The sequence below is a fragment of the Dromiciops gliroides genome, chromosome 3 (assembly GCF_019393635.1).
Source record: "Dromiciops gliroides isolate mDroGli1 chromosome 3, mDroGli1.pri, whole genome shotgun sequence".
NCBI classification, from domain to species: domain Eukaryota; kingdom Metazoa; phylum Chordata; class Mammalia; order Microbiotheria; family Microbiotheriidae; genus Dromiciops; species Dromiciops gliroides.
In genome coordinates, this window is record NC_057863.1 from 526,536,832 (window position 1) to 526,564,375 (window position 27,544).

The window sequence follows — 27,544 nt, forward strand, 5'->3', positions numbered from 1 at the left end:
TATCTTTAATCATGATTGTTGTAATTCTTAATGTTCCACTTGGACAGTCTCCAGTAAGCTCGTCATTTACCTTTTGGATATATTCTCCATCTTTTTTATTACAAACTTTTTATATATTATCCAGCTGTTGATTAGGGCCATATCTAGAGCATTATAGAAAACATTCATAGGTCATTTCCTTGTTGCTTTCATGGAGTAACACCTCACCATTTAGTCAGGAACATCTCCTCTACCTTATTCTTGTTTTAAAATAGAATAATATCTGGCTTTTATTTTGGCCTATTCTTTTCTTTTTTTTTTTTTTTGAAGGGCAATGAGAGTTAAGTGACTTGCCCAGGGTCACACAGCCAGTAAGTGTCAAGTGTATAAGGTCGGATTTGAACTCAGGTCCTCCTGAATCCAGGGCTGGTTCTTTATCCACTGCATCACCTAGCTGATCCCTATTATTTTCTTGAATCTGAAAATCTTGAAGGGTATTCATAAGTAATGCAGACTTGGATTTATTACACTGGAATGAAGGCAATGTCACTGTATTCTTAGCTATAGATTTCAAAACCAGTTTTGTGTAGAGGTCTATATGTTTTCATTACTTCCAGAAGGTCACTTCATTTTTGATGAATAGTCCCAACCATGCAGCATCTTTGCTTAACAAGTCTTAAGAAAGATTAAGGAATATAAAATAATTGCCATACGTTTCATTGTAGCCTTTGTTGAATAAGCTTCATGGGCTTCAACAGTACAGCTATAAGTACACTGGTATTATTTCTTATAGCATCATCTTTTCCCAAGTAAGGGAAATCTGTTGAATAAATATTTGTTTTCAGTGTCTACTACTAAGCAAAATTTCAGACCAAATTCATCTGGCTTATTTGATATGTATTGAATAAATAAGCGTATAGTTTACTTTGCTACAGAAATCACTCATTGACCATTTTATGTACATCAGGAATAAAAGCCTTTTGACAATTTTCAATAAAAGAATTCCACAAAGAAGATACTAGACAAAACTGGTTCTGAGACAGATTTTGCTTCCTTTCAGTTTTCAGGTCAAAGCGAATGTTTCTCATTGTATCTAGGAATCAATTTCATGGTATAGTTTTATTGGACAAAGAATACCCCTAGGAGCTATTCCACATACTTTTGATAGGTAGGGGTTTTTCCAATGATTAAACATCATGAGTGACATGACTAATAAACTTTCTAATTCATTTAATGTAATGGATCACTTAGCATTTCCTATAACTCATTGGCCCTTAGCATTTGTTTATTTCTGAATATTTCTAAGCATTGCCTCACTAAAAAATAAAAATTTAAGAATTTGAGTAAAATGAAAATAATAAATAATTACTTAAGACAGAATTTATTTTTTTAAAAGTGTAATAGGGAAAAGGGGACAGATAGAAGTGTAATAATATTTAGCTGTTGCAAACACCTTGAGAAACAATAGCCTATTCTAAAGGCATCTTTCCCTTTCAGACATTCTGGTTCTTCATTTCTTTTGTCACGATCTTCAGTCTGATGAGAACTGTATTGCTCATTATCTTTTAGATTATCATCTGTACAAGGAACTTTACTGATAGACTTATCAATGCTAGAAACAGGTTTCTGCCTCACACATTGCAATTATAGTATTTACATCATCAAATTCACTATCTGAAGCTCATTATCAGATGAGTCAGATAGGATATTTATAATTAGTTCTAAAATCTGGTCATCAGAGTCTCTTGGACATTTTATCAGTAAGGACACAAGCAAAGCTATATTATTGTGACAACAAAACTACAAATTCTAAAAATCTAAAAATCTAGAAAAATGTAAAATAAGCACATGAAAAGATAAAATTTTATTTTACTGCATACATTATTCACAAGGAGAAATTTTACTCATTCTCCAAGAAGAAAATACTGATATGAAGAAATGATCCAATAGAAATAAGTACAAGAACAATTTCTCTTACATATGTGTGTAAACATATGTATATATACAAATATAGTTTAAGCATTTAATGCATCTGATGCTTATAAGTTAAATTATGTTTTATTTTATTATTTGAAAAGTCTTTAGAAGGCTGAGGAATGATGATAGCAAAAATAAAAGAAAAAACCATGAAAAATAAAGATGATAGTGCTATGCCAATCAAACTATTAAAAAATTATTTTATAGAGCTAGAAAAAATAATAACAAAATTCATCTGGAAAAACAAAAGTTCAAGGATATCATAGAAATCATGAAAAAATACAAAAGAAGGTGGTCTAGGGGCAGCTAGGTGGCACAGTGGATAAAGCACCAGCCCTGGAGTCAGTAGGAACTGAGTTCAAATCTGGCCTCAGACACTTAAGACTTACTAGCTGTGTGTCCCTGGGCAAGTCACTTAACCCCAATTGCCTCACCCAAAAAAGAAGAAGAAGAAGAAGAAGAAGGTATTCTAGTAGTACCAGATCTCAAACTGTATTATAAAGTGGTAATTGTCAAAACAATCCGGTACTGGCTAAGAAATAGAAAGGTAGATCAGTGGAATAGAATATATAGAAACAACACTATAATAAATGACTATAGTAATTTAGTATATGATAAACCCAAAGATCCAAGCTTTTGGAACAAAAATTCATTATTTAACAAAATCTGCTGGGAAAACTGGAAAACATTATGGCAGAAATTAGGTATAGACCAACATCTCACACCATATACTAAAATAAGGTCAAAATGGGTGCATGATTTACAAATAAAGGGTGATACCATAAGAAAATTAAAGGAGTATGGAATTTTCTGTCAGATTTATGAACAGGGGAAAAACTTAAGACCAAAGAATATATAGAGCATAAAATTAAATGTAAACTAGATCGTTTTGATTATATAAAATTAAAAAGCTTTTGCAAAAACAAAACTAATGTAACCAAGATTACAAGGCAAATAGAAAACCAGGAAAGAATTTTTGAAATAAATATCTCTGATAAAGGCCTCATTTCTCAAATATATAAAGAACTGCATCAAATTTTTAAAAAAACAAGTCATTCCCCAATTGATAAATGGTCAGAGGATTTGAACAGGCAGTTTTCAGACAAAGAAATCAAAGTTATCAATAATCATATGAAAAAATGCTCTAGATCATTATTGATCAGAGAAATGCAAATTAAAACAACTCTGAGATATCACCTTATACCTATTAGAATGGCAAATATAACAAAAATGGAAAATATTGGTTTTTAGAGGGATTGTGGGAAAACTGGGATGCTAATCCACTGTTGGTGGAGTTGTGAAAAGATTCAACCATTCTGGAGAGCAATTTGGAGCTATGTCCAAAGGGCTATAGAATTGTGCATACCCTTTGATCCAGCAATACCACTACTTGGTTTACATCCCAAAGACATCCTCAAAAAGAGAAAAAGACCTATTTGTACAAAAATATTTATAGCAGCTCTTTTTTTGTGGTAGTTAAAAATTGGAAATCAAAGGTATGCCCATCAATTGGGGAATTTTTAAACAAACTGTGGTATATGGTGGTAATGGAATATTACTGTGCAGTAAGAAATTATAAACTGGATGACTTCAAAAAAGCTTGGAAAGACATGGATGAAATGATTTATTGGGAAGTGAGCTGAACCAAGAGAACACTGTACACAGAGACAACAATATTGTTCGATGAAGAACTATGAATGACTTTTCTCAACAATAAAATAATCCAAGACAATCTCAAAGAAATATTGATGGAACATACTATCCACCTACAAAGAAAGAACTGATATTGATGGAACAGACTGAAACATGCTATTTTTCACATTCTTTCATTAAGTAACAAATATGATGATGATGTTTTGCATGATCATATATGTATAACCCATATCGGATTATTTGCCACCTTGGGACACAGAGAGGGGAATGATAGAGATTGGAACAGAAAAATATAAATAAAAATGTATAGCATGAAAAAATATATACCTAAGCTTACTGAAGTTTCAAATGTCCCCAAACATTTTTGGTTTCATGTGATATGCCCAGTACTTCCAGTGTTAAAAAGGATAAAACCGCTGCTTCCATTGGAAAGGACTCTTTTAGCATCTCAGTTATAAAGGTATTGAAGAGAGTAATAGGAGAAAAACTGGAGGCACCAGCACCAAATGCAGACACCTTTGATAAAGAGAGAATACACAGAGGAAGAAAGACAGACACAGAAAGAGACAGAGACAGAGACAGAGTTTTAATTAAGCACTTATGTCAGGTACTGTGATATGTTCTAGGAATATAAATACAATCAAGGAATATAGTCATTACTTTCAAGGAGCCTAACTTCTAAAGTGGGAGGTAACACATATAATCAAGGTAGAAGTGGGAGGAGGTGGAAACAGAATGATATGCAAACCACCAGGATGTGGCATGGAGGCTTGTTTTCAGGAAAGATAAGGTGAAAACTTAGAGCCAAGTGCCCCTAGGATGCAGTCCAAGTTTCAAACTGGAGGAGATAGAAATGATGGCTGAAATGATAAAATGGGAATGTTGAATGATGTGGAGTGAAATGGAAGCATAGGTTCAAGAATTATGGCTGTTTAAGGGAGCATCAATATGAATATTGAAGCCCCTTAGTATAATCAATGGCAGGTGTTGGACAAGACAGGAAGAAGGTGAGCTAAGTGCTGACCTCCTAAATGAATACGCCTCAAATCTATGGGACATTTAAAAGATTTTGCCACAATATGGAACATAGCATTTGAACAGTCTCCAGAAAAGTGTTCTGTCTAGATCCCGTTTTACCTTCTATGGCACATCCTATCCTTATTTCACATAATAGCCCTTGATTATTGTTTTTAAGTATTTGAAGGACTCTCAAGTAGAGAAGTGTAAATGTATACAGTAAGATTGACCATTTGAAACTAGATGAAAAGTAGTATACTAGTGCCTATCATAGCACTTTTCCTTTTAATGAACATTGAATGAATGAATGAATAAATGAATGAATTTTGAAGAAGCTCTTTCCGAAGAAAAAGCTCCATTTCTTATAATTTTCACCAGAATAAGGTAGAAAATATCAGTGATATTTTCCCCCTAGAACTTCAATCCAGCTTTTCTGATCTTAAGTTCATTGGTATTTTTCCTCCATCATGTTCACCCCTCAGTAAAAAATAAATTATTAAAATGAAACTTTATATGCTTCCTCAAATCCCAGACCAACTTGACAGAAATGGTGTCTTTGTAGCTCTTCTAATTAATCTGTATTTACTGAAATAAAAGGAAAGATAAAATCTTCCCAAAACTCCATTAGCTAAAAAGCAGAAGAGTTTTTATGAATAGAATTCATTTCACATACATTTTCCAGGTCTCAGAACTCACTAGGGATCAAGCTGATTTGACATCACAGAATAAATATTTAAAAGGATATCCTTTCTACAAAAAAAAAAATCTTCTTACAATATAGCTACTTAACAGAATAAGAGCAAGACTTTTTATCACAGTCTGAATTTCATTTCCAGGCGGGTGTGCACAACATATGCAATTATTGAGCATTGAGCATCAGAAGGAACCATTAATTATTTTAACAACCTTTGTAATTTTCAAGTTGACCAGGCCTGGTTTCTTAAACACTGGCCAAAAAGCAGTAAAAACAACTACATTCAATAAAAGGAAACAAAAGTAGACTGTTGTTGTTGTTCAGTCATGTCTGACTCTTTGTGACCCCATTTGGTTGTCTTGGCAAAGATACTAGAGTGGTTTGCCATTTCCTTCTCCAGCTCATTTTACAGATGAAGAACTGAGGTAGACAGAGTTAAATGACTTTCCCAGGGTCACACAGCTGGTAAGTGTCTGAGATGAGATGTGAACTCACAAAGATGAGTCTTCCTGACTCCAGGCCCAGGGCTCTGTCCATTCTGCCATCTAGCTGCAGAAAAGTAGACAACTATGATCATTTTAATACCATAACATGTAAGTTTAGGGGCTTGATTAGGGAGACACCTGATCAACTTGATAGGTTTTAAAAATGGTGAGCATTTGAGATTTTAATGGCACCTCTCTATAGAAGACATGTGATCATTATGTTTAAGAAATTATAGATCCAGGGCAGTGAGGTGGCACAGTGGATAAAGCACCGGCCCTGGATTCAGGAGGACCTGAGTTCAATTCCGGCCTGAGACACTTGACACTTACTAGCTGTGTGACCCTGGGCAAGTCACTTAACCCTCATTGCCCTGAAACCAGGGGTGGGGGGGGGAATAAATTATAGATCCTTTCATAATTCATCAAGAATAAAAATAATCAAATCTCAGTAATTAATCTCAGTGATCTTTTGGGCTTGGATGATTCGGGCATTAGAATCATTCCTGCACACAAAACTGAGAGTAATAGTACTACAAGCATATTTGAGAGATGGTACAGTTGGGGGAACTTGAGTATTCAAGCCTCTCACTGAACTACTAATGACTGCTTTTCAACAGTGTCGTATTGTAGGGAAAGTAATTTCACCCATGGAGAGGATGGGGGAAGGAAAGAGCAAGCACTTATTTTTTTCTCAATTATATGTAAAAAAATTAACTTGTTTTAAAATTCTGAATTCCAAATTCTCTCTTTCCCTTCCTCTCTTCCCCACTCCTTGAGAAGGCAAGCAATGTGATATAGATTATACATGTGCAGTCATGCAAAACATACTTCCATATTAGCCATATTGCAAAACAAAACATAGACCAAAAAAGAAAATAAGGAAAGTAAAGTCTTGAAAAGTGTGCTTCCATCTGCATTTGAACTCCATCAGCTCTTCCTCTGGAGGCGGATAGCATTTTTCACCATGGGTCCTTTGGAATTATCTTGAATCACTGTCTCACTGAGAATAGCTATCATTCATAGTTAACCATTGTCAGTATTGCTATTACTTTATACAATGTTCTTCTAGCTCAGAACAAGCATTTGTTAGGTGCCTACTATGTTCCAGGCTTTGTAGTGAAGAAACATAATCTCTGCCCAAGATATAGCAACCATGGACATGAGAACTATGTAGCTAAGTAGTAAAAATTCCAACACCCAATTGTATTGGATAGAAGAGGGGAATTTCTTGGAAAGCATGGTTCAATCAACAGGATTTATCAAGTGCCAATTCTTTGCTGAGGACGAAAATGTAATAATACTAACTCTCAAAGAGCATGCATTCAAATAAAGTAGACATATGTATGTAAGTATATACAAAATTTATTCTTAAAATAAAGGTACTTAGGGAACAGCTAGGTGGCACAGTGGATAAAGCAATGGCCCTGGATTCAGGAGGACGTGTGTTTAAATCCAGCCTCAGACACTTGACACATACTAGCTGTGTGACCATGCACAAGTCATTTAACCCTCTTTGACCTGCCAAAAAATTAAAATAAAAAATAAAGGTACTTAAATACAAGGTAATTGAGTGGGGAGGGCACTAGCAATTGATGGGATTAAGAACAGATTTGTATAGAAGATAGTGCTTGAGCTCAGTACTTAAAAAACAACAACAAAAAAAAACTCTGCAGGATTCTCTAACATAGAGTGGATGAAGAATTACAATGAGTACAAAGGCACAAAGAATGGACATGGACTGCCATGTGTGAGGAACACAGCACAGTCCTGTTTGGCTAAACTATAGAGTATGGGAAAGGGAATAATTTATAATGAAATACAAAGATATATTAAGGCCATTTTAGGAAAGGTTTTAAAAGCACAAGAGAGGAAGGTATATTGTATCCTAGAGACAAAAGTGATGTGGGATGATAGTGAGTAGTGGATAATATGGAAATCATTCATTTGGGAGGCTGGATGCATATTGGTGTTCTCCAAAAAAATAAAGAAATTCAGAATGACAGAGAATTTGACTGGAAAGATTATGAGTTGCATTTTGGCCATGTTATGTTTGAGATGTCTCTAAGACAATCAGTTTTTAAAGCTGAATAAGTGACTGGCAATGCAAAATTTTAATTGAGAAAACAGACTGGGCCTGGACATATGATCTCTCCCATGACATTTTGTTATCACGCTCTTTTCTTGTCAGGAGTGATGATAAGATCCTGCAGGCTAGGCAAAAATCACATCAAACTTCAACCATTTCTCTGGAAGACATCATATTTGTTGTCAAATTTCTGGACATTACTATGTTAGAACATGTTTAAATAGGGAAGTTTTGTGTGTAGACTCTCTAGCATTGTCACTGTGCTTTGATCTCTTTGGCATATTTGACTAATCCATGTGAATTGAATTGAGTCAAATATTTAGAAAGAATCAATAAGAGTATTTTAAACAATATGGTCCTTTAGCATTGTTTTATTCAGTATTCATGAAACTGATAACAATTACTCTTTATAAGCCTAGACTTTTGGGCCTACCCTTTTGACTCCCTAGCCAATATGTTTTCTTGTGTTTATAGGTGTTTTTCTTTTTCCTTAGTGGTATAAGCTGTAACTATTTTCTATAAAATATAAACATGTAACTGGCCTATATTTGGGAGGATTCCTGATGTTCTCATCTTTTGGTAATAAATATGTGATGCCTTCTGTTAAGAAAAGTGAAGCATGCTCGAATCAGAGAGGAAGCTGGTAAAGTGCTTTGTGAGCAATTCATATGCCATTCTGAAGGGTTTGAGCCAATAATTATGGATCTTATCCAGACTGCCACTTTCCAGTTTTACAGAGAAGCTGGAATTTCAGGCACCTCCCTTGATGCAGTCATTCTGTTGCTCAAATTGACAGTGCATAAGCTTTCTATTTTGCATTTGACCCAACCTGTACATTTGTTGTTCTCTTCTTTATTTGACCATAAAGAGGACCAGAAATATCCATATCCTCCTTCTTTAGGGTTTGTCTCTCTCCTATAATTTCTTTGCATCACACACTTCCATGATATAGTTTTTAATTACTATTGATTTTTTTTTTGTTCTTGTACTGTTTTGATTCATTATAATACCTTACCCTTTTGATTTTGTTGTCAATTGTTGAGCAGGAATTTCTTATATGTGTTTTTTTCTGTTCCCATTCTTCATATTTCTTTTTGTTGCCTTCATTAAAGAAATATATTGTACATTTTAATACATGTACCTAGATAGTGATATCATATAGCTAAATATTTATATAAATTTTCTATATCTTTATATTTGTTATTTCAAGCCATTTTTCCATGGAGGTATTTGGTATCTAACCTTATAAGCATTCCCATATAGCTCCTCTTCTTCTTTATGGTCCTGTCATGGCAACAGCCACATCATATGTTGTTATATGCAGATTCTGAGATGATTTTTACATTTTGTCAAATAACACAGGAGGAAGTTTCTTCATGATATTTATTCACGGACACATTCTTGTTTGAAATACTTATTAAATAGCTATTTTCTTAGTTGAATTCATGAAGTCAAATTTAAAAAGGGCTTTTTGAAGTTGCATACCAACTACCTACCTCTTTTTCAAAATCATTTGAGACATTTGCATTGTTTTTACCCTCCATTTCATTCTTAGATAATATTCCTGGCATTCATGTTAATCATTATGAAGTCTTTGCTTATACTTGGTAAGATCTACTTACAAGTGTGTTATGAGGTAGTACTGATACCTAACCATAGTTTTCTCTCATACATGGCTTTAGCCTCCTTGTGATACTAGAACACAAAGGCACACCATTTACTCTGCTGTGCTCCATGTCAAATTCATCACTATATTTCCAAGTAGGACCAGCCTACAAATCTGTGCTGGTCCATCAATTCTTTTTCTTTCTTTCTTTCTTTCTTTCTTTCTTTCTTTCTTTCTTTCTTTCTTTCTTTCTTCCTTCCTTCCTTCCTTCCTTCCTTCCTTCCTTCCTTCCTTCCTTCCTTCCTTCCTTCCTTCCTTTCTTTCTTTCTTTCTTTCTTTCTTTCTTTCTTTCTTTCTTTCTTTCCTTCTTTCTTTCTTTCTTTCTTTCTTTATTTTTTTTCAGCAACAAACATTTATTTTATTTTCCATTTACATGTAAGGGTAGCTTTCAACATTCATTTTCATAAGATTTAGAGTTCCAAATTTTTCTCCCTCCCTCCCTTCCTTTCCTTTCCCCTCCACAAGATTGCAACCAGGTTATATATGTACAATCCACAAGTGTTCTTTTTATCAGTTCTTTCTATTGGGGTGCATAGTAAGCTTCCTCATTAGTTCTTTGGGATTGTCTTGGATTATTGCATGCTGAGAGTAGTTAAGTCATTCACAATTGCTCATTGAAATACTGCTGTCACTACGCACAATGTCCTCCCAGCTCTGCTCACTTCACTATACATTGATGTTCATTAGTCTTTCCAGGTTTTTCAGGGATCATCCTGTTTGTCATTTCCTATAGCACAAGACCATTCCACTACAATCATATAGCACAGCTTCTTCCATCATTCCTCAATTGATGGACATTCCCTTGATTCTCAATTCTTAGCCTCCACTAAGAATTGCTATAAATATTTTTTGTACAATTTTCCCCCTTTTCTCTTTTTCATGATTGCTATTGTTAACTGTTTCCTTTCCATCCTATTCCCTTCCCCATGATATTTATTCTATTATCCATCTTCTTTCATCCTATCCCTCTTGAAAAGGGATTTGCTTCTGTTTTTCCCCTCTCCCACTCTGCCCTTCCTTCTTTTGCCCCTCTCTCTTTATCCCCTTCCCCTTCTATTTTCCTGTGGGGTTAGAGAGATTACACCACCCTATTGAATGTGTACATTAATCCCTCCTTGAGCCAATTCTAATGAGATTGAGGTCTTTGAGCCAACTCTGATGAATTTTAGGCTCATTTACAGCCCAGATTAAATAGATTACTCCACCCAGTTGGGTGTGTGTATTAGTCCCTCCTTGAGCCTTGTCTGATGAGTTTAAGGTCTTTCAGCCTTTTCTGATTAGTGTAAAATTCATTTACTTCCGGGTTCCTCTCCCATCTCTTCCCCCACTCCATAAGCCTTATCCTGTTTCTTTCATGTAGGATTTCACCTCTGCCCTTCCCCCTCCCCCAGTGAATTCCCTTCACCCCTCAATTTAACCCTAAAGATGTCATCACCTACCTAAGTGACACAGTGGACAAAGCATCCACCCTGGACCCAGGGGGATCCCAGGCAAAACCCAGCCTCAGACACAAGACAGTCAACCACTGTAGGACCCCAGGTATGTCCCCCAGCTCCAATTTTTTATGGTTCTCTAGGGTCTTGTATTTGAAAGTCAAATTTGCCATTCAGTTCAGGTCTTTTCATCACAAATATCTGAAAGTCTTCTTTTTCATTAAAGTCGCATTTTTTCCGCTGAAAGATTTTTCCGCTGAGTTTTGCTGGGTAGGTGATTCTTGGTTGTAATCCCATTTCCTTTGCCCTCTGGAATATCATATACCATGCCTTCTGGCCCTTTAATGTAGAAGCTGCTAGATCTTGTGCTATCCTGACTGGGGCTCCACAGTACTTGAATTCTTTCTTTTTGGCAGTTTGCAGTATTTTCTCCTTGACCTGAGAGCTCTGGAATTTGGCTATAATATTCCTAGGAGTTTTCCTTTGGGGATCTCTTTCTGGAGGTGAAGAGTGGATTCTTTCAATTTCTATTTTAGCTTCTTCTTCTAGAATTCCAGGGCAATTTTCCTTGAGAATATCTTGGAAGATGGTGTCTAAGTTCTTTCCTTGATCATGGATTTCAGGTAGCCCAATAATTTTCAAATTATCTCTCCTGGACCTATTTTCCAGGTCAGCAGTTTTCCCAGAAGATATTTCACATGGCCCTCTATTTTTTTATTCATTTGGATTTGCTTTATTGTGTCTTGGTTTCTCATAAAGTCACTGGCTTCCATTTGTTCAATCCTCATTCTTAGGCAATTATTTTTATCAGAGAGCTTTTGTACCTCCTTTTCCATTTGACCAATTGGACTTTTTAAGCTGTTGACTTTTTCTCATGTCTTTCTTGCATCACCCTCATTTCTCTTTCCATTTTTTCCTCTACCTCTCTAACTTTATCTTCAAAGTCCTATTTGAGTGCCTCTATGGCCTTAGACCAATTCGTATTTTTCTTGGAAGCTTTAGATATAGGGGCCCTGATGTTGACATCTTCCTTTCTTCTTTTTTTTTTTTTGTGGGGCAACGAGGGTTAAATGACTTGCCCAGGGTCACACAGCTAGTAAGTGTCAAGGGTCTGAGGCCAGATTTGAACTCGGGTACTCCTGAATCCAGGGCTGGTGCTTTATCCACTGCACCACCTAGCTGCCTGACATCTTTCTCTGAGGGTGCCCCTTGGTCTTCCTTGTTACTGAAGAAACTTTCTATGGTTCTCACCTTTCTCTGTCTGCTCATCTTGCCTTTCTTTCTTTTTTTGTGTGTGGTTTTTTTTTTTGTTGTTGTTGTTTTTTGGGGCAATGAGGGTTAAGTGACTTGCCCAGGGTCACACAGCTAGTGTCAAGTATCTGAGACTGGATTTGAACTCAGGTCCTCCTGAATCCAAGGCCAGTGCTTTATCCACTGCGCCACCTAGCTGCCCCTGTCTTGCCTTTCTTTTACTTCACTTTTAGCTCCTTAAAGTGGGGCACTATTTCCAGGCTGCAGTATCCCAAGCTTAAGAAATCCCAGGTGGTATGATTTAAGGAGAATCAGGTTCTTCACTCGCCTGACCTGTTCCCTGGTCCTTAGATGACCTCAGAACAACTTGCTAATCAACCAGCTTTGTGTGTTGTTGTTGTTAGCTCTGATGAGCCTGTGCCCCTCCCCCACCTACGCCACTGCTACTCAAGCCTACCTCCTGGTTCTCAGCAGGGGTGTAAAATCCAAGTTCTGCCTTAACACCAGCATAGACCCCTGTAGTCTCCCCCCTGCCCAGGGCTTAGCCCACTCACCAGACTGTGAGCTTAGTTCCAGACAACACTGGCACTTCAGCTGATTCAGAGGCTCTGAGGGCCTGCTTCTCTGGTGAGGCCTTCTTGGGACTGGATCTGTGTCAGGGTAACTGTGGGGTTGGACTCGACTCCTGTATTAGCACAGCAGCTCCCTCCTTCTGATGTTCCAATCTGGTTTTGGTTAGAAGATGATTTCAGCACATTCTTCTATGAGTTTTGCTGCTCCAGGCATTTTCCTATGGCATTATTTGGATGTTTTTTGGAGCAATCGTGTCATGAGTTCGAGAGCTCACTGCCTGTCATCTGCCATCTTGGTTCTATGGTCCTATCAATTCTTTAAATTCCTAGGAGCAGTTACATTACATAAGCTGGGATGCAAATTCCACATTAACACAACTGCCTGCTACGTTAGGTACCATGTCATACCATAACAAGTACCATAGCATTCTCAGTACACTCAAAATCCTCACTGTATGGCTATTTAACTGGCATTCTTTTTCTTTCATTTAACATATCCACTCAGATAATTCTTGGTGATATTTCTTTTTTTAATGCTACTCAATTCCCCTCTATGTTTTATAACACCAGAAAGCTACTGTTTGAATCAAAACAGCAGCTTCTTAATTTGTTCCCTTACCTCTAGTTTCTCCCCATTTCAAACTTCCATGCATAGGTCATCATGATTAATTTTCATAAAATACTACTTTCATTGTATTACTCCTTTGCTTAAAATTCTGCTCATTGACTTTTAACCCCAAACATTTCAGCATGACATAAAAAAGCTTTTCCAATTATTATATCACCCTAACTTTCCTAATATCAATGCCACAGTCCCTTCTGTTACTAATATCTTTTCTATTTGTTTATCTGCTTGTGCTCAAAGTCATTGAATGGTTGGGTTTTTTTTTTTCTCATGGGATCTTTGGCAATATGTCTATTATTGCCTTATATTCCCGTTCTTCATTCTCTACCTTCTTCCTTCCATGGGTTAGAACTCAAAGCTATCTCAACCACCTTCTACACTGTGGAATTCACTTTTTACTGACTTCAGTTTCTGCCACAGATGACTTCTGGGTAGGTAGAACTGACCTCAGCTGGATTTCAGTCGCTTTTACTTCAAGCCTAGTGGATCCCCTCACACACGCTGACACCATAACCCTGTTCCTTTTTTTCCCTCAGTTCTCTGACTAATACTATTGCAGCACAACATGCTGCCATGTTGCCATTCTAAGAAAAGCAAACATCTGGCTTTTGGCTTTCCATGGCATAGGAAGAAGGGCCAAAGCTTAATGATGTTGCAAGGCCATGGACCAGTTTATGCAGTATTTGGCAGAGCATGATGATTGGTGAGCATGGAGATACTAAGTAAGAATGTTAGGGATTAGGGATTAGCCTTCTCTGTTGTTAGTCATTGGGTTGTTACCTCATTAGAATTCTTGTTGTCTTAGATATAAGAAACAACTGAAATTGCTTTATCTTTTATGTATATATTTTTGAGTGATATTAGAGGTCATGCAGATTGAAGAAAATGGCTGGTCCTGTTCCTTGAGCAAGGACTTGGGAGGGTTTAGTTGAAATAATGCAGAGTGACAAAGGTAAAACCAAAAAAAAAAAAAACCAAACCAATCTACACACTGACAAAATAATATTTATAATAATAAGCATTTATTTCCCTCCTGGTCTTTTCTTACCCAAGCCTCACCTTTTCTCTGAAGCCTTCTAAACAATTCTAGTATCCCTCCCCCTCAGAATGTGCTAGCAGATGCTTAACTGGCTCTCTGGAGAGAATATGTACTCATGAAACACTTTTAAGTATAATAATTATCATTAATATTTTTCCATTGCTTTATTAATTTTAGAAAATCAGGAGCAGCTAGGTGGTACAGTGGATATAGCACCAGCCCTGGATTCAGGAAGACCTAAGTTCAAATCTGACCTCAGACATTGACACTGACTGTGTGACCCTGGGCAAGTCACTTAACCCCAATTGCCTCACCAAAACAAAAATCAATGAAAATTAAATAAAACTCTTATTTGTAGTATTTTCCTATTTCTGGGGTATAAATGCTCATATTGAAATTTTAACAATTGACCCTCATGAGCCAGTTTGAATTGCTTCAGCACAGCTCTACCCCTCTCTGATCTAATACAATATTTACAATCTATAGAATTTGTATTGAAATGATTAGAGGTTTTTATTGTTGTTTAAATGCTTCATCTATCTTGTCTCCTGAATAAAAAGTGTTATTTACAAGCAAAGACTATGTCTTATCAGCTACATAAACTAGGACAAAACAAGGCACATACTACAGACTCAATACATATTTGTGGAACTGAGTTTCAATCACACAGGGAACTGCCCATTTAAAGCTAATTGTTTTCTTTTCTGAAGATATTTTCCATACTGTTTGATACTTTGTATAAGTCTGAGAAAAGCATATAGGTTTTTTCTCATATCATATAAAAATACAAACTGCCAGAAAAATATCTACCACAGATAGAATTTTCTATATGAACAAGTACTTATTAGACATCTAACACGTGCAAGGCACTGTCCTAGGTTTTATGTCCACTTCTTTTGCACAGTGCTAATATTTATGTCTTTTTCTCTATTCATATACAGATGTGTAAACACACATGTAAATACATTCTCACTCCAAATATGCATTGTGTGCCTACATTATAAGCAGTATGTATTTATACATTTCTCCTTTATTATAAAGATCATTGGAATTAAGACTTTTTCAATAAAATAAGAAGTCATCTATAATACAGGGAAAAAAGGAACCAAGATGACAGAGCAAAGGCAGTGACTTGCCTAAGCTCTTCCAGATTCCCCTACAAATAACTTTAGATAACACCTCAAAACAATGATGGCATGAAATATTTTCCATCCCAAAACAACTTAGAAGTTTGGCAGAAAATTTCTGTCACACAGGGGTGAAAGTAAAAGGAGGCAAAGCCCCTTAACACTTAACACTTACTAGTAGTTGAATTCATGATGTGTGACCCTGGGCATGTCATTTAACCCCAATTACCTCACCAAAAAAAGAAAGAAAGAGAGAGAGAAAGAGAAAGAGAGAGAGAGAGAGAGAGAGAGAGAGAGAGAGAGAGAGAGAGAGAGAGAGAGAGAGAAAGAAAGAAAGAAAGAAAGAAAGAAAGAAAGAAAGAAAGAAAGAAAGAAAGAAAGAAAGAAAGAAAGAAAGAAAGAAAGATAAGGAAAAGTTTAAATCTTTTAAGGAGAGGAGATCTTAAAGTCCTCCTTCCTTTCTAGAGGAAAATAGAACAGATGCTTATCTGTCTGAAATGAAATGTGTATTAAGAGTAGAGTGATAGTCTATATCACACTTATAAATGAATATAAAAACCAAACCTTCCCAGAAATACTCATAGCAGTCTTCTCACTTGTGAAAAATAAGGAGAATATTACCCTGCTTTAATTGTTCACCCCAAAGATCAGCATCCCCGGGTAACTGAGAAAATTGATATTTTTTAATCTTGTAGTAGATGACCTCTCAAAATCACCCCTGTCCCCATGATTCCATGTAGTATTATTTTAGAAAGTTTTTTTTCCCTACAGTTCATATTATTCTTATGTTACTTTTAAAAATTGATTAATTCATTTTGTTTTAAGCCTTTAATCTCATATACTCCCTTTTATCAACAAATTTCTAAAACTATAAACACTTCAACTTATGATTTTCAAGAGCTACCTGGGAGCAATGAGACTTTAATGACAGGTTCAGGGACACAAACATAGGTATATGTCAAAAACAAAACTAAGCGTAGGTGTTTCTGTCTTAGGTCAACACTTTATCTAAAATACCCCATTGCCTCTTAATTCCTATGTTTACTTCAGTGTCAAAGATCTGTGTTCTGATCTGCCTGTGTAGTCCCTGCATCCATGAAGATCATAATTCTCTCCTAGCCTTAGTAGTTGAATTCATGATGTGCTGTGGCCAGAAAAAAAATTTAAAAAAAGAAAGAAAAAAATCATTTCCTGCTGTCTATCCCTCTGTTGCTGAGCCTTCCTATGCTTATTAGCTAGGATGATCCTCGGACAACAGACTTACAGTCTGTCACTGCGCCCAAACTTGAAGCTTTTTAAGGCTGGCAAGACCTGCCAGAGTTTTGTATTGTGCTGGCATAGCCTTTGAAAATCCAAGGTCACCTTCAGGCTACAATTAATCATCTAGAAAGATTTCAGTATCTATTGAATAATTTTATTGTACCCACTACATTGATAATATCCTTCATATTGTTCCAAATTAAATGTTTTTCAAAAGTTCCTCAAAATCCATTCATTCACAGAATGAGACTTTAAAGCACCCCACAAACTCTCCTATGATAAATATCAAAATCTGTATTTTGAGGGGAAATGGTAAAGTTGATTGAATAAGTATAGTTTATAGAAGTAAGAGTGACTTGCTGCTACCTTTTAGCCCCTCTCTTCTCTATTTTATGCAAAAACTTGGTTATGTCATCATTGATTGAATGATTAGTACTAGTATTCACAATGTATTTCTGACTTCCTGGACCAAATAAATAAGATATGCATCTAAGTAATGTATCCTAAGCGAAAATATTTTTTGAGTATGGCAGCTTCTTTCATTTAGGAGCTCTCATTCTTCATGCTCATGCTTTGAAACTTTGGTACTGTTTACATAGTGCAGTTTGTACAGACTGGGAAGAGATTTCATTTATTTCTGTTCATAGTTCGAATTTGTTTTCAGAGTAGACATACTCTAAACCATCCAAGGTCATAGCTTTTTAACAGGGATCAGGTCCTGGCATCTGATACTAAGAACATTTGAAATTTAGGGTTCCTATTTTTGATGATTAGTTATAAGTATTAAGAGACATATAGGGAAGGGATTTATAAAATACAGTTGTACTATCTGAAAACACACTTATCATCAGGCCTGAAATAAGATCAAGAACATGTATTTCATCAGATGACGCAAAGCTCAGTTTTCTGTGAAAAGCCTACCAGCATGAGAATAGATATAGCTAGATGCCAAGTAACAAAAAGAGTCCATCCAGAAGCGCCAGAATAAAAACAGTTGCTCAAGAAATATGACAAGCTGAGCTTGAGTCAAGGTAAAAGAACGATTTCCAAGTGTGATTGCTAGCATGATTTATGCGGCTTGATCTAAGTGAGTAATGAAGGGGAAGGTGAAAAAAGAAAAATACAGTTTCAGTACAGAGATACATAATAACTAGAAAGATTAAGATATCAATTAGTATTTTAAACAAAGTTCATTTTGAGCCAAAGAAAATGTTAATCTTTGGCATGTATATTATGATGAAATTCGTACCACAATGTTATATATGCAGTGAATTAAGAAATAAGGGAAAGGGGACAATGTTTTAAAAAATAATTTAGGAATAAATTGAAAAGATAATAGGCCAATGTAACAAAAGAAAAGATTAAATGGAGTGATAAAAATTTCAGAATAATTATGTGGCAATTAATGTGTACTGTTTTTCCATCTTTTGGGGGGTGCAGGAAAGCAAGATGAGGTGAGAAGGAAAATGGTATTGAAAAAATATAAACCATAACTGCTACAATGTTTTATTTGTCAAGAAATTTTATTATAAATATGATTTCAACAGTGTGTGCATCTCTTAATATGTATTACCAGTGATGTGTAAAATGCTTTAGTTATAGCAGACATGATACTCAAGATCTACTACAAACAGAAAAAAGATTAGCACCCTGTCGTTGGCAAGTTTCAATTTATAACTGCCTAGTTGTGACCTTCACCCTGTCCCTGATTTAAAGAAAACCATTTCAGAGACTAAAGATAGTTAGTCATAGTGGAGCTTTGGATGGGAGGCCAACTAACTTCTTTTTTTGGGGGGGTGGCAGGGCAATGAAGGTTAAGTGACTTGCCCAAGGTCACACGGCCCAAGTGTCAAGTGCCTGAGGCTGGATTTGAACTCAGTTCCTCCTGAATCCAGGGCCAGTGCTTTATTCACTGCACCACCTAGCGGCCCCAAGGCCGCCTAACTTCTTAAGAAGCACCAGGGCATATTCTCCAGACTATGGCGGGGAGGGGGGAATTCAAAAAGGAAAACAAAACATTTAGACCTTGAATCCAGTCATGTGCTGAGGGATATTCATAGAATCTTGGGAGAGCTGTCAGTCCTAGTATCTGCAGAAAGAAAGAACTCATTGAGTCTAGTGAGGAGAATCTTTATGGGTAAGCACTTTAGATATTGCTGGTCCTAATTAGGTAGCAGATAATACATAACATTGTGTGTGTGTGTGTGTGTGTGTGTGAGAGAGAGAGAGAGAGAGAGAGAGAGAGAGAGAGAGAGAGAGAGAGAGAGAGAGAGAGAGAGAGGAAGGAAGGAAGGAAGGAAGGAAGGAAGGAAGGAAGGAAGGAAGGAAGGAAGGAAGGAAGGAAGGAAGGAAGGAAGGAAGGAAGGAAGGAAGGAAGGAAGGAAGGAAGAGAAAGAAAGACAGAGAGAGAAAGACAGAGACAGAGAACTTTGGAAAGTAATAAAATAGGTTGTTTTTTTCTATTTTAAAAAAATCCTTCTTTTATAGGCCAGAAATAGAGATGGAAAAGAATAATGACAACATAGTTGTTATAATAGTGTATATTTAGATCTTCTACTTTTTTTTGTAAATTCAGCACAAACACATTGTCATTATTGTCTCCAGGATCCTTTCTGGTCACCTATTTTAAATATTGCTGTTCAATCAGTTTCAGTTGTGTCTGACTCTCCCTGACCCCATTTGGGGTTTTCTTGGCAAAGATACTGTAGTGGTTTGGGATTTCCTTCTTCAGCTCATTTTACAGATGAGGAAACTGAGACAAATAGACTTAAGTGACTTACTCATGGTCACACAGCTACTAAGTGTCTGAGGCCCATTTAAACTCAGGAAGTTGACTCTTCCTAACTCCAGGCCCAGCACTCTATCCACTGCAACCCCTAGCTATATTGTTATAATGTACAAAGACCAGAAATATGTCAAGAGTACTCTCATTGACCTCAAAAGCGGTGTCATTTTCCATCTTTGAATCCCTAGCATCTAGCAGAGTCACATACTTTTTTTTCCTGAATAGTAGGCACTTGATGAACATTTGTTAAATTGGCTTGAACCAATTTAATTTCATGTCATTTTATCCAATCTGAAATATATAACATTCAGTTGAATTTTAAAATCATTTATTAATCATCTCTGATGTAAAAGATATTGTTAGGTACTGAGGATACAAAGAGTAAAATAAATATTTCCTTCCCAGAAGAAGCTTACATTCTATTGGGGGAACACTGTGAACAAATGAGGATTTATATGATATATAAAGGTATAGCTTCAGCCAACTGAGATCTAAGTCCTGTTGTTGCCCAAAGTAAAAAGGACAAGAACAATCAATCACAAAAATAACTATACAGGCTTTTGACTTCCCTAACCATAAAGTGTAGGTGAGAGATGGGAATTGAACATGATGATGCAGATTCCTTGCAATTATCTATTATTTGTTAAAGAAATGAAAAAACACACTTTTAGTTCTTCTCTTCTTCTCTTGTAGGATATTCCATACTTCAAGCTATAATGGAAAAAGCAGGACAAAATGGTTGGCATGTCAGTGCCATATGTGTGGAAAACTTTAATGATGCCAGCTACAGGAGGCTTCTAGAAGATCTGGATCGAAGACAAGAAAAGAAATTTGTAATAGACTGTGAAATAGAGAGACTTCAAAACATATTAGAACAGGTAAGTCTTGTATTTGTCACCTGGGTCTCAAGTTGAGGAGTATTTTGTTTGGTTTGGAGCAAATCCCCCAACTTTATAGTTGACACCTTCTTTCAAATTTTTTGGATTGGGAGAAGCTTCTGCCAAATTTTGAATCTGTAATCTGAGGTTTGTGACTGGCTTGTGTCTCTTCCTACTCTTCTTCATTTCTTAGAGTATTTCTATCTTTCTTTAAAGTTAAGCTCAAATGAGGGGGCAGCTAAGTGGCACAGTGGATAAAGCACTGGTCCTGGATTCAGGAGGACCTGAGGTCAAATCCAACCTCAAACACTTGACACTTACTAGCTCTGTGACCCTGGGCAAGTCACTTAACCCTCATTGTCCAGCCCCCCCCCCAAATAAATGTTAACAGTATAAAAATGTATATCAATTAAAAAATTTAGAATTCAGAGTTAAGCTCAAATGGTACCTCCTACAGAAGGCCATTCCTGATCCCTCTATGGGTCCTAGCGCCTTCAGTATCCCTCCCCACCAGAAATGCCTAGTATTTACTTTGTGCAGATGTATTTGTGTGTCTGTCAGTCTCTGTGTATATATACACACAAATGGCATTTCCCTTAATAAATGTAAGGTCCTTAAGGGTAGGAATTGCTTAATTTTAGTCTTTGAATTCCTGATGCTTTGCATGGTTCATGGTACATAATATATGCTTAATAAATGCTTGTTGAGTGATTGATTGAGGTTCAGATGCTTTGTCCCTCTCAATTATTTTTATGACCTAAGATTTAAAAAGTAATTTCAGACTTAAGGGAACTAAAAAATTTTTATTTCATTTTATTTTTTTGCGGGACAATGAGGGTTAAGTGACTTGCCCAGGGTCACACAGCTAGTAAGTGTCAAGTGTCTGAGGTCGGATTTGAACTCAGGTCCTTCTGAATCCAGGGCCAGTGCTTTATCAACTGCACCACCTAGCTGCCACAATCTAATAGAATTTTAAGCTGTAGAAATCTGAAGGCTCCTTGAGGCTGACCTTTGAGAATCACTAAATTATTTTATCCTTAGCTTCTAAATCCTATAGAAGTCTGTGAGTCTCTCTTAAAAGAAAACATTTTTGATCTTTCAAGAACAGCATATGTGAAATTATAAGGAAAATAAATTTTAAAAACAGACAAGCTGGTGTTGTGTGTGGCATATTTTCTCTGAGCTGACCTGGGCAAATAGAAATTAAAGACTAGATATAAGGCCCTACCTAAAAAGAAGTCCTTCATAAAGCACTAAAAAAAAATTTCTACATTTTATTTGAAGTAACCAGGAAAAATAAAAACAGTGCTATATCATTATGTTATGTTACAGGAAAATATCATCAAACAATACATACTTGCCTTTTGCTTAACCCTGGAGAGTATGATAATAGTTTGAAAGTGTGTTTTAGGATATAGCACTTACTATTGTATCAAAATTATAGTGAATGTGTGCCATCTAGTGGTCTAAAAAATGCTTGCTTAGTTACATTTACTCAAGATAGTTGTAAGGTTAGATAGACTATATATTGAGTCTGGGGCTTACAATTTCACATGTGCAATACAGTTTAATTTGTTATATAAACAGATATGCAGAAAGGTTTTAGGGTGACATGTACATAAGATTAATTTTAGCCCTAGGTTGTGAAAAATTACCCTTCTTTTCTCTCTCTCTCTCTCTCTCTCTCTCTCTCTCTCTCTCTCTCTCTCTCTCTCTCTCTCTCTCTCTCTCTCTCTCGGCATTGTATTAAATGACCACCAAGGTCATTTTAGCTTTGTGATTCTTCTCTCTTTGAGTGATATAGCACTTGTAACAATAAAAAGGAGGAAGGAAAGATAAGCTGTTCTTTTGTAACCATTGTCAATCTAGACATGCCTTTATAAAAGGAGACAGTGCAATGTTCCCATAACAATCATTTCAGGAATGTATGTATTTATGTATATTGACATTGACAAATAAACAATTCAAACTTCTCAACCTGAAAAATTATCAAAGATGATTAGTGTCATCTATTGAAAGAATATATAAAAAATCAGTACAAGTACTTGTTACTGGCCTTTTACTTGTCCTCACACTGTTTTTATATTTCCCTACTTCTCCCTATTTCTTCAAATAATTTAAATGTATAGAACTACCCCTAAATAGTACTTGTGTATAAACCAAATCCCAAGAACAGCTTAGGACTCTCAACAAGTTCTATAGTTATCTCATGCTCTTGGATAAACTCCGAGAAATCAAGAATTATTGCCTCATTCTATTTCTCCTTAGAGATTCTTTGAAAAAAAAAAGTTTTAATTGGGCCTGTATTTCATTTGGATAGGAAACTCCCCAATAATGAAGCATTGTCTGCCAATGCACATCCACACCTAATCTGCAACTTATAGTCAGAGAGTTGCCCAGAGCATTGCAAGTTTAAGTGATTGTCCATGGTCCCACAACCAGAGAGCAAGTCTCAAAGGCAAAATTTGAACCCAGGTCTTCCTGAGTTTGAGGCAAGTTCTCTATTCTCTATGCCATTAATTCCTTTCTGATATTTTTAGGAAGGGAATAAAAATCACTTTTGTGTGATTTGTTGATTCTGTTCTTAGTTGGGTCTCAGAATTTAGGGAGATCAAGATAAAGTCTTTCTTGTTTGATTGCTTCATCAAGACATACATAACCTCCAGCTGAACTATAACCACTCCTCTCCTAAGACAACTGTACTATGGGTTTGAGTAGCTATAATCTTGTATATAACTCCTATTAAATCCTATTGGACATCTGATCCCCCCAATTGGTTGGATTCCCAAGATTCTTTTATGACAGAGTAAAGTCCAAAAGTTGCCTCTGATTAATGCCTACTTAAAAGACTCACTCAGGAATAGGTGATTTAGCTTCTGAGACACACTGACCCCTTTCAAAGGCTCAGCTAGTTTCTAAGGAGGAAACCAAAATACTTGGGTGATCTGGATAAGCTCTCTGGATAAATATAAATAAATAAAGCTCACTTAAGTAAGCTTCTTATTAAAGTGATTGGAAATATGAATTTTTTTCATGTTCTTACCCCCCCCCAAAAAAAAGTAAGGATCCCAGGAATTCAACATAATATTTTTCTATTCTCTGATAAGTTCAAATTTTTTTTTGCCTTTTTTCCTGATATCTACATAATAATTATAGTGATGATAGACTTTTGTTTCCTAGGATACCTCTCAGGCAAAGAACTCCTGAATGGTATCAAGGGCCATTTTTTTCTGTGAGAACATAATGCCCTTTCACTGGCTCATAATTAATATTTTACCTACCTCAAGGTCTACACAACAGGGGTTTCTTTTCCTATTCTTTCACTGATGACAAATCTACTTCCCTATACCATGACTACTTTCCACCAGCAAAACAAATCACTACTGTATTTACTATCTCTGAACTAAACTATTTGAAGCCATTTCTAGTTTTATTTTTAATTTATTCAAATAAACTGAAACTAGAGGAACCACTCATAATTCCACATCACATGCTTCTCTGTGCCTCCATTCCTCTTTCTTAATCAAAGAATAATCTAGTTTAGAGATAAACAGTAACCAAAGTAAAATAAAATCCTTACTAAGTTTTTAAAAAGCTAAATAATGAGTCCCAGGGTGGCCATGGTAAAAATCAAATCTGTTGACAAAACTTGCTTCTTTGGTACAGGCAGGGTGTGCTTATAATAGACTTCTGGTCAGATGAGGACACTTTCACATTACTGCTATATACTGTCAATAATTACTTAGCTGACATTTTAATTTGTACCAATTTGCAAAAACATAATGGAAACAGCTCAAACAATTTTCTCTCAAAATATGTTAATGAACAACTAAGCTCAGAGATACACCTCATCTGGTGTCCATTTTTCCAAATTATGTTTATGCCATGCACAAATAAGTTCTTGTCCATTTCCATGTAATGAATATTCATTGGGAAGCTGCAGAATCTGTACCAAGGCACAAATTTTGCGCCATATGTCTTTACTCTTCCATTGAAAACCATAGTTAAAAAAAAGTGGAACTTCGGTAAATCTGTTTGTTTCGTCATGTTCATTTGTGTCCACTTCTTCATGACCCCATTTGGGGTTTTCTTGGCAAAGGTCCTGGAGTGGTTTGCCATTTCCTTCTCTAGGTCATTTTACAGATGAGGAGATTCAGGCAAATAGGTTTAAGTGACTTGTCCAGGGTCACACAGCTAGTGTGACCACATTTGAACTCAGGAAGTTGAATCTCCCTGACTCTAGGCCTGGTACTCTATCCACTGGGTCCCCTACCTGCCTTAACAGACACTTACTGAAAGATATTTAGCAATTAAATTGCAAAGCTAACCATGGAGCTGATACTTCTAAGAAACTTTTTTTTCCAGATAACTCATTCCCAAACAAAGGCAAATTTTATTATAGTTTGTTTTTGTTTGTTCATCACTGTGTAGAACTCCCAATGCAGAAACACCCTCTATTGATGCAGATTGGCAGTTTAACTTAATATTAGAGAGTTGCCTGAGGCAGAGTGATACACCCATCTTCAAACAGCTTGGTATGTGTCTGAGACAGAACTCAGACCCTGGTCTCCCAGATGCCTGGGGTAGTCCTCTATCCACCACACCATGCTGCCTCAATATTATGGACTGAAGATGATTATAGAATGGAATGAAACACCAAAAGTCATTAGAATCATAAATCTAGAGCTGGCGGAGACCATAGCAGGCATCCTTCATTATACACCTACAGACCCAGGTAGGTCAAGATCATACTTGCAGAGCTAGAATTCAAACTAAGGACCTGCGACTACAGGTCTATGGTCTTCCATTTGAAAGGCATTTGATATGATCCTCAAAATCACCCAGTACTATACTGTTATCCTTCATTTCCAGAGGAAACCAAAGCAGAAAATAGCTAGTGATAACACATCAGCTTTACTTCAGAAAAAATGCACAAATACCCATGGTAACAGTGTAAATATAATAACTAGAGCCAATAAACTGCAATTATTCCTAATAGAGAAGCCATACCCATAAGTACTTCTTACCCCCACCCCTACTTCACTGTAGTGTTGGTAGAAATGTTTTCTGCTGATGATGATGAGGAGGAGGAGGAGGAGGAGGAAGAGGAAGAGGAGGAGGAGGAGGATGCTATTGCATCTGGTGCTATTTCATTGCAAAGGTGTATTTGCACATTTAGCTTTGCTCAGTCAAAATTAGCAAGAAAATGAGGGAAAACAGTGAAAATATAAGGTTGTGGATTTCTTAGTCAATGTGTAGGATTTTACTACTTTAGTCCTTTTATTTAGAAAAAAATGGATTTAGATACACAATTTCCATACAACAGACAGGTTTTTTTTCCTTGAAAAAAAAACCCACCATTGAAACATCATAAATACATACATCTAAACCAGACTAATATAGTAAAAATGGAAGATTTGAAAGTTGTATTAGATGGTTCCAAAGCAACTGTTACCACAGCTGCAGTTGTCCTGTGTGTTTTTTCTTATAAAGAAAATCAAAAAGGTATCAGAGTCTGTTGCTATTCAGTTTTGCCAGGAAAAAAGAGAAAAGGATGACACAGTGCAGGTGCCTTTATGACTTAGTAGAAATTTAAAATGAAGTTAGATGCAGTTGAGCCTGTTCCATTTGCTACTTCTAAGAGCATATATTAGAAAATATTTAAAATTATTATTTCAAGACATATTCCAAACGGTAAGTTCATTTCAAAAAGCTAAATCTACCTTGTAAATTCTGAGAAAAGATTAACAAATTCAAAATTAATTCTTACTTAACTTTAAATCAAAACACATACTTTTTGTATGTCCAGATGAGAAAAATAAAATTATACAAGGAAATAATGAGCCCATAATTTATTTATTTTTAATTCTGAATTGCCTCTTTATACCTAAAACAACATGAAACAAAGGGGTTAAGAAGTAAAGTTCTACATTCTTTGTAGGGTTACTTATAATATTGCAATCAATGAAGATACTTGTATAAATTGCACATCAACTACATTAAGCAGGTCAGTGAGTGCTAAAAGGTAGAGGCAAATTTCCTATTGCTTGGTTTTTTATCACTTTACTTAATATGAGAACAGGAGTACTGAATTTGGAGTTATCAAACATGGACTCAAATTCTTACTCTGTTATGAAGGAATTAGACCAGAGGAACTACTTTGGACCTCTAAATATAAGATCATGCAATTTTATTTGATGACTCTTTTCTCACTGGTAGGTGATTTTCAGAAATAATTTCCTTCCTTGTTTTTCCCTCACACATACAATAATATCCTATTATAATTCCCAAAGAGGCTCATCACCCTTAGTTAATCTTAGAATCATAGAATTTTTGAGTTAGAAGGGACCATAAAGAACTTTTAGCCCAACCCTTTTTGATACCTCATAACAAATTCTAATTCATAACTTTGTCAAATATCAAAATTGTTTTTAATGTATTTAGATTCCTGGCAAAATGATAGGGGTTTTTTTCCCCTACTCTTGGCATAGCTTCCATCTAGGCTGCCTGTGCTCAGATGTTTTCCTTTGTTCCCTCTGCGAGGAAGAGATCTGACATGAACAATTTGCTCTTTACAGTGATTTAAGTTAATAATGTACTATTCTCAAAGAAATTTTCAATTCAAAGCTAATAGCTTAAGTATGGAATAAAAGTCTGTGATCCAAGTTAAAGGAATCTCAAGAACCAGACCAGGTTAGGGAGATATTTGGTTACCTCAAATATGCGATAATCAACCCACCCCTAACCTGAGAAATCATGTCAACTAGCTACCTCCTAACTTTTTGTGTAAGGTTAACCCTAACTGTTACAAAATTGTGTTTTTATTCAGCAGAAGCCTTTTGACCCAGGAGAGCCAATGTTTCAATAATGAATTATGTCTATCAATTTCTCCCAGACAGAAGCAAAGGTGTGGTAGAAAGAGTACTGACCTAGTCAGAAAACAGGTTCCGATCCTTCCTCTGTCTTAGCTAGCAAAGTGACCTTAGACCAATCATTTGACCATTGTGGGTCTCAGTT

General features: G+C 36.0%; 1 protein-coding gene across 8 annotated transcripts in view; it reads left to right on the top strand.

Annotated features, from left to right (window-relative positions):
- The window catches only part of GRIA4 (glutamate ionotropic receptor AMPA type subunit 4), a 478,367-nt gene that overhangs the window by 310,613 nt on the left and 140,210 nt on the right, over positions 1-27,544 (top strand). For all 8 annotated transcript variants that reach the window (XR_006355680.1, XM_043995887.1, XM_043995886.1 and 5 more), the window contains exon 5: positions 20,343-20,527. Coding sequence is in view for 7 of the 8 variants with exons in the window: in XM_043995887.1 (XP_043851822.1) it covers positions 20,343-20,527 (185 nt within the window). In the remaining variant the exon portion in view is untranslated. The remainder of the gene's footprint in view (positions 1-20,342; positions 20,528-27,544) is intronic.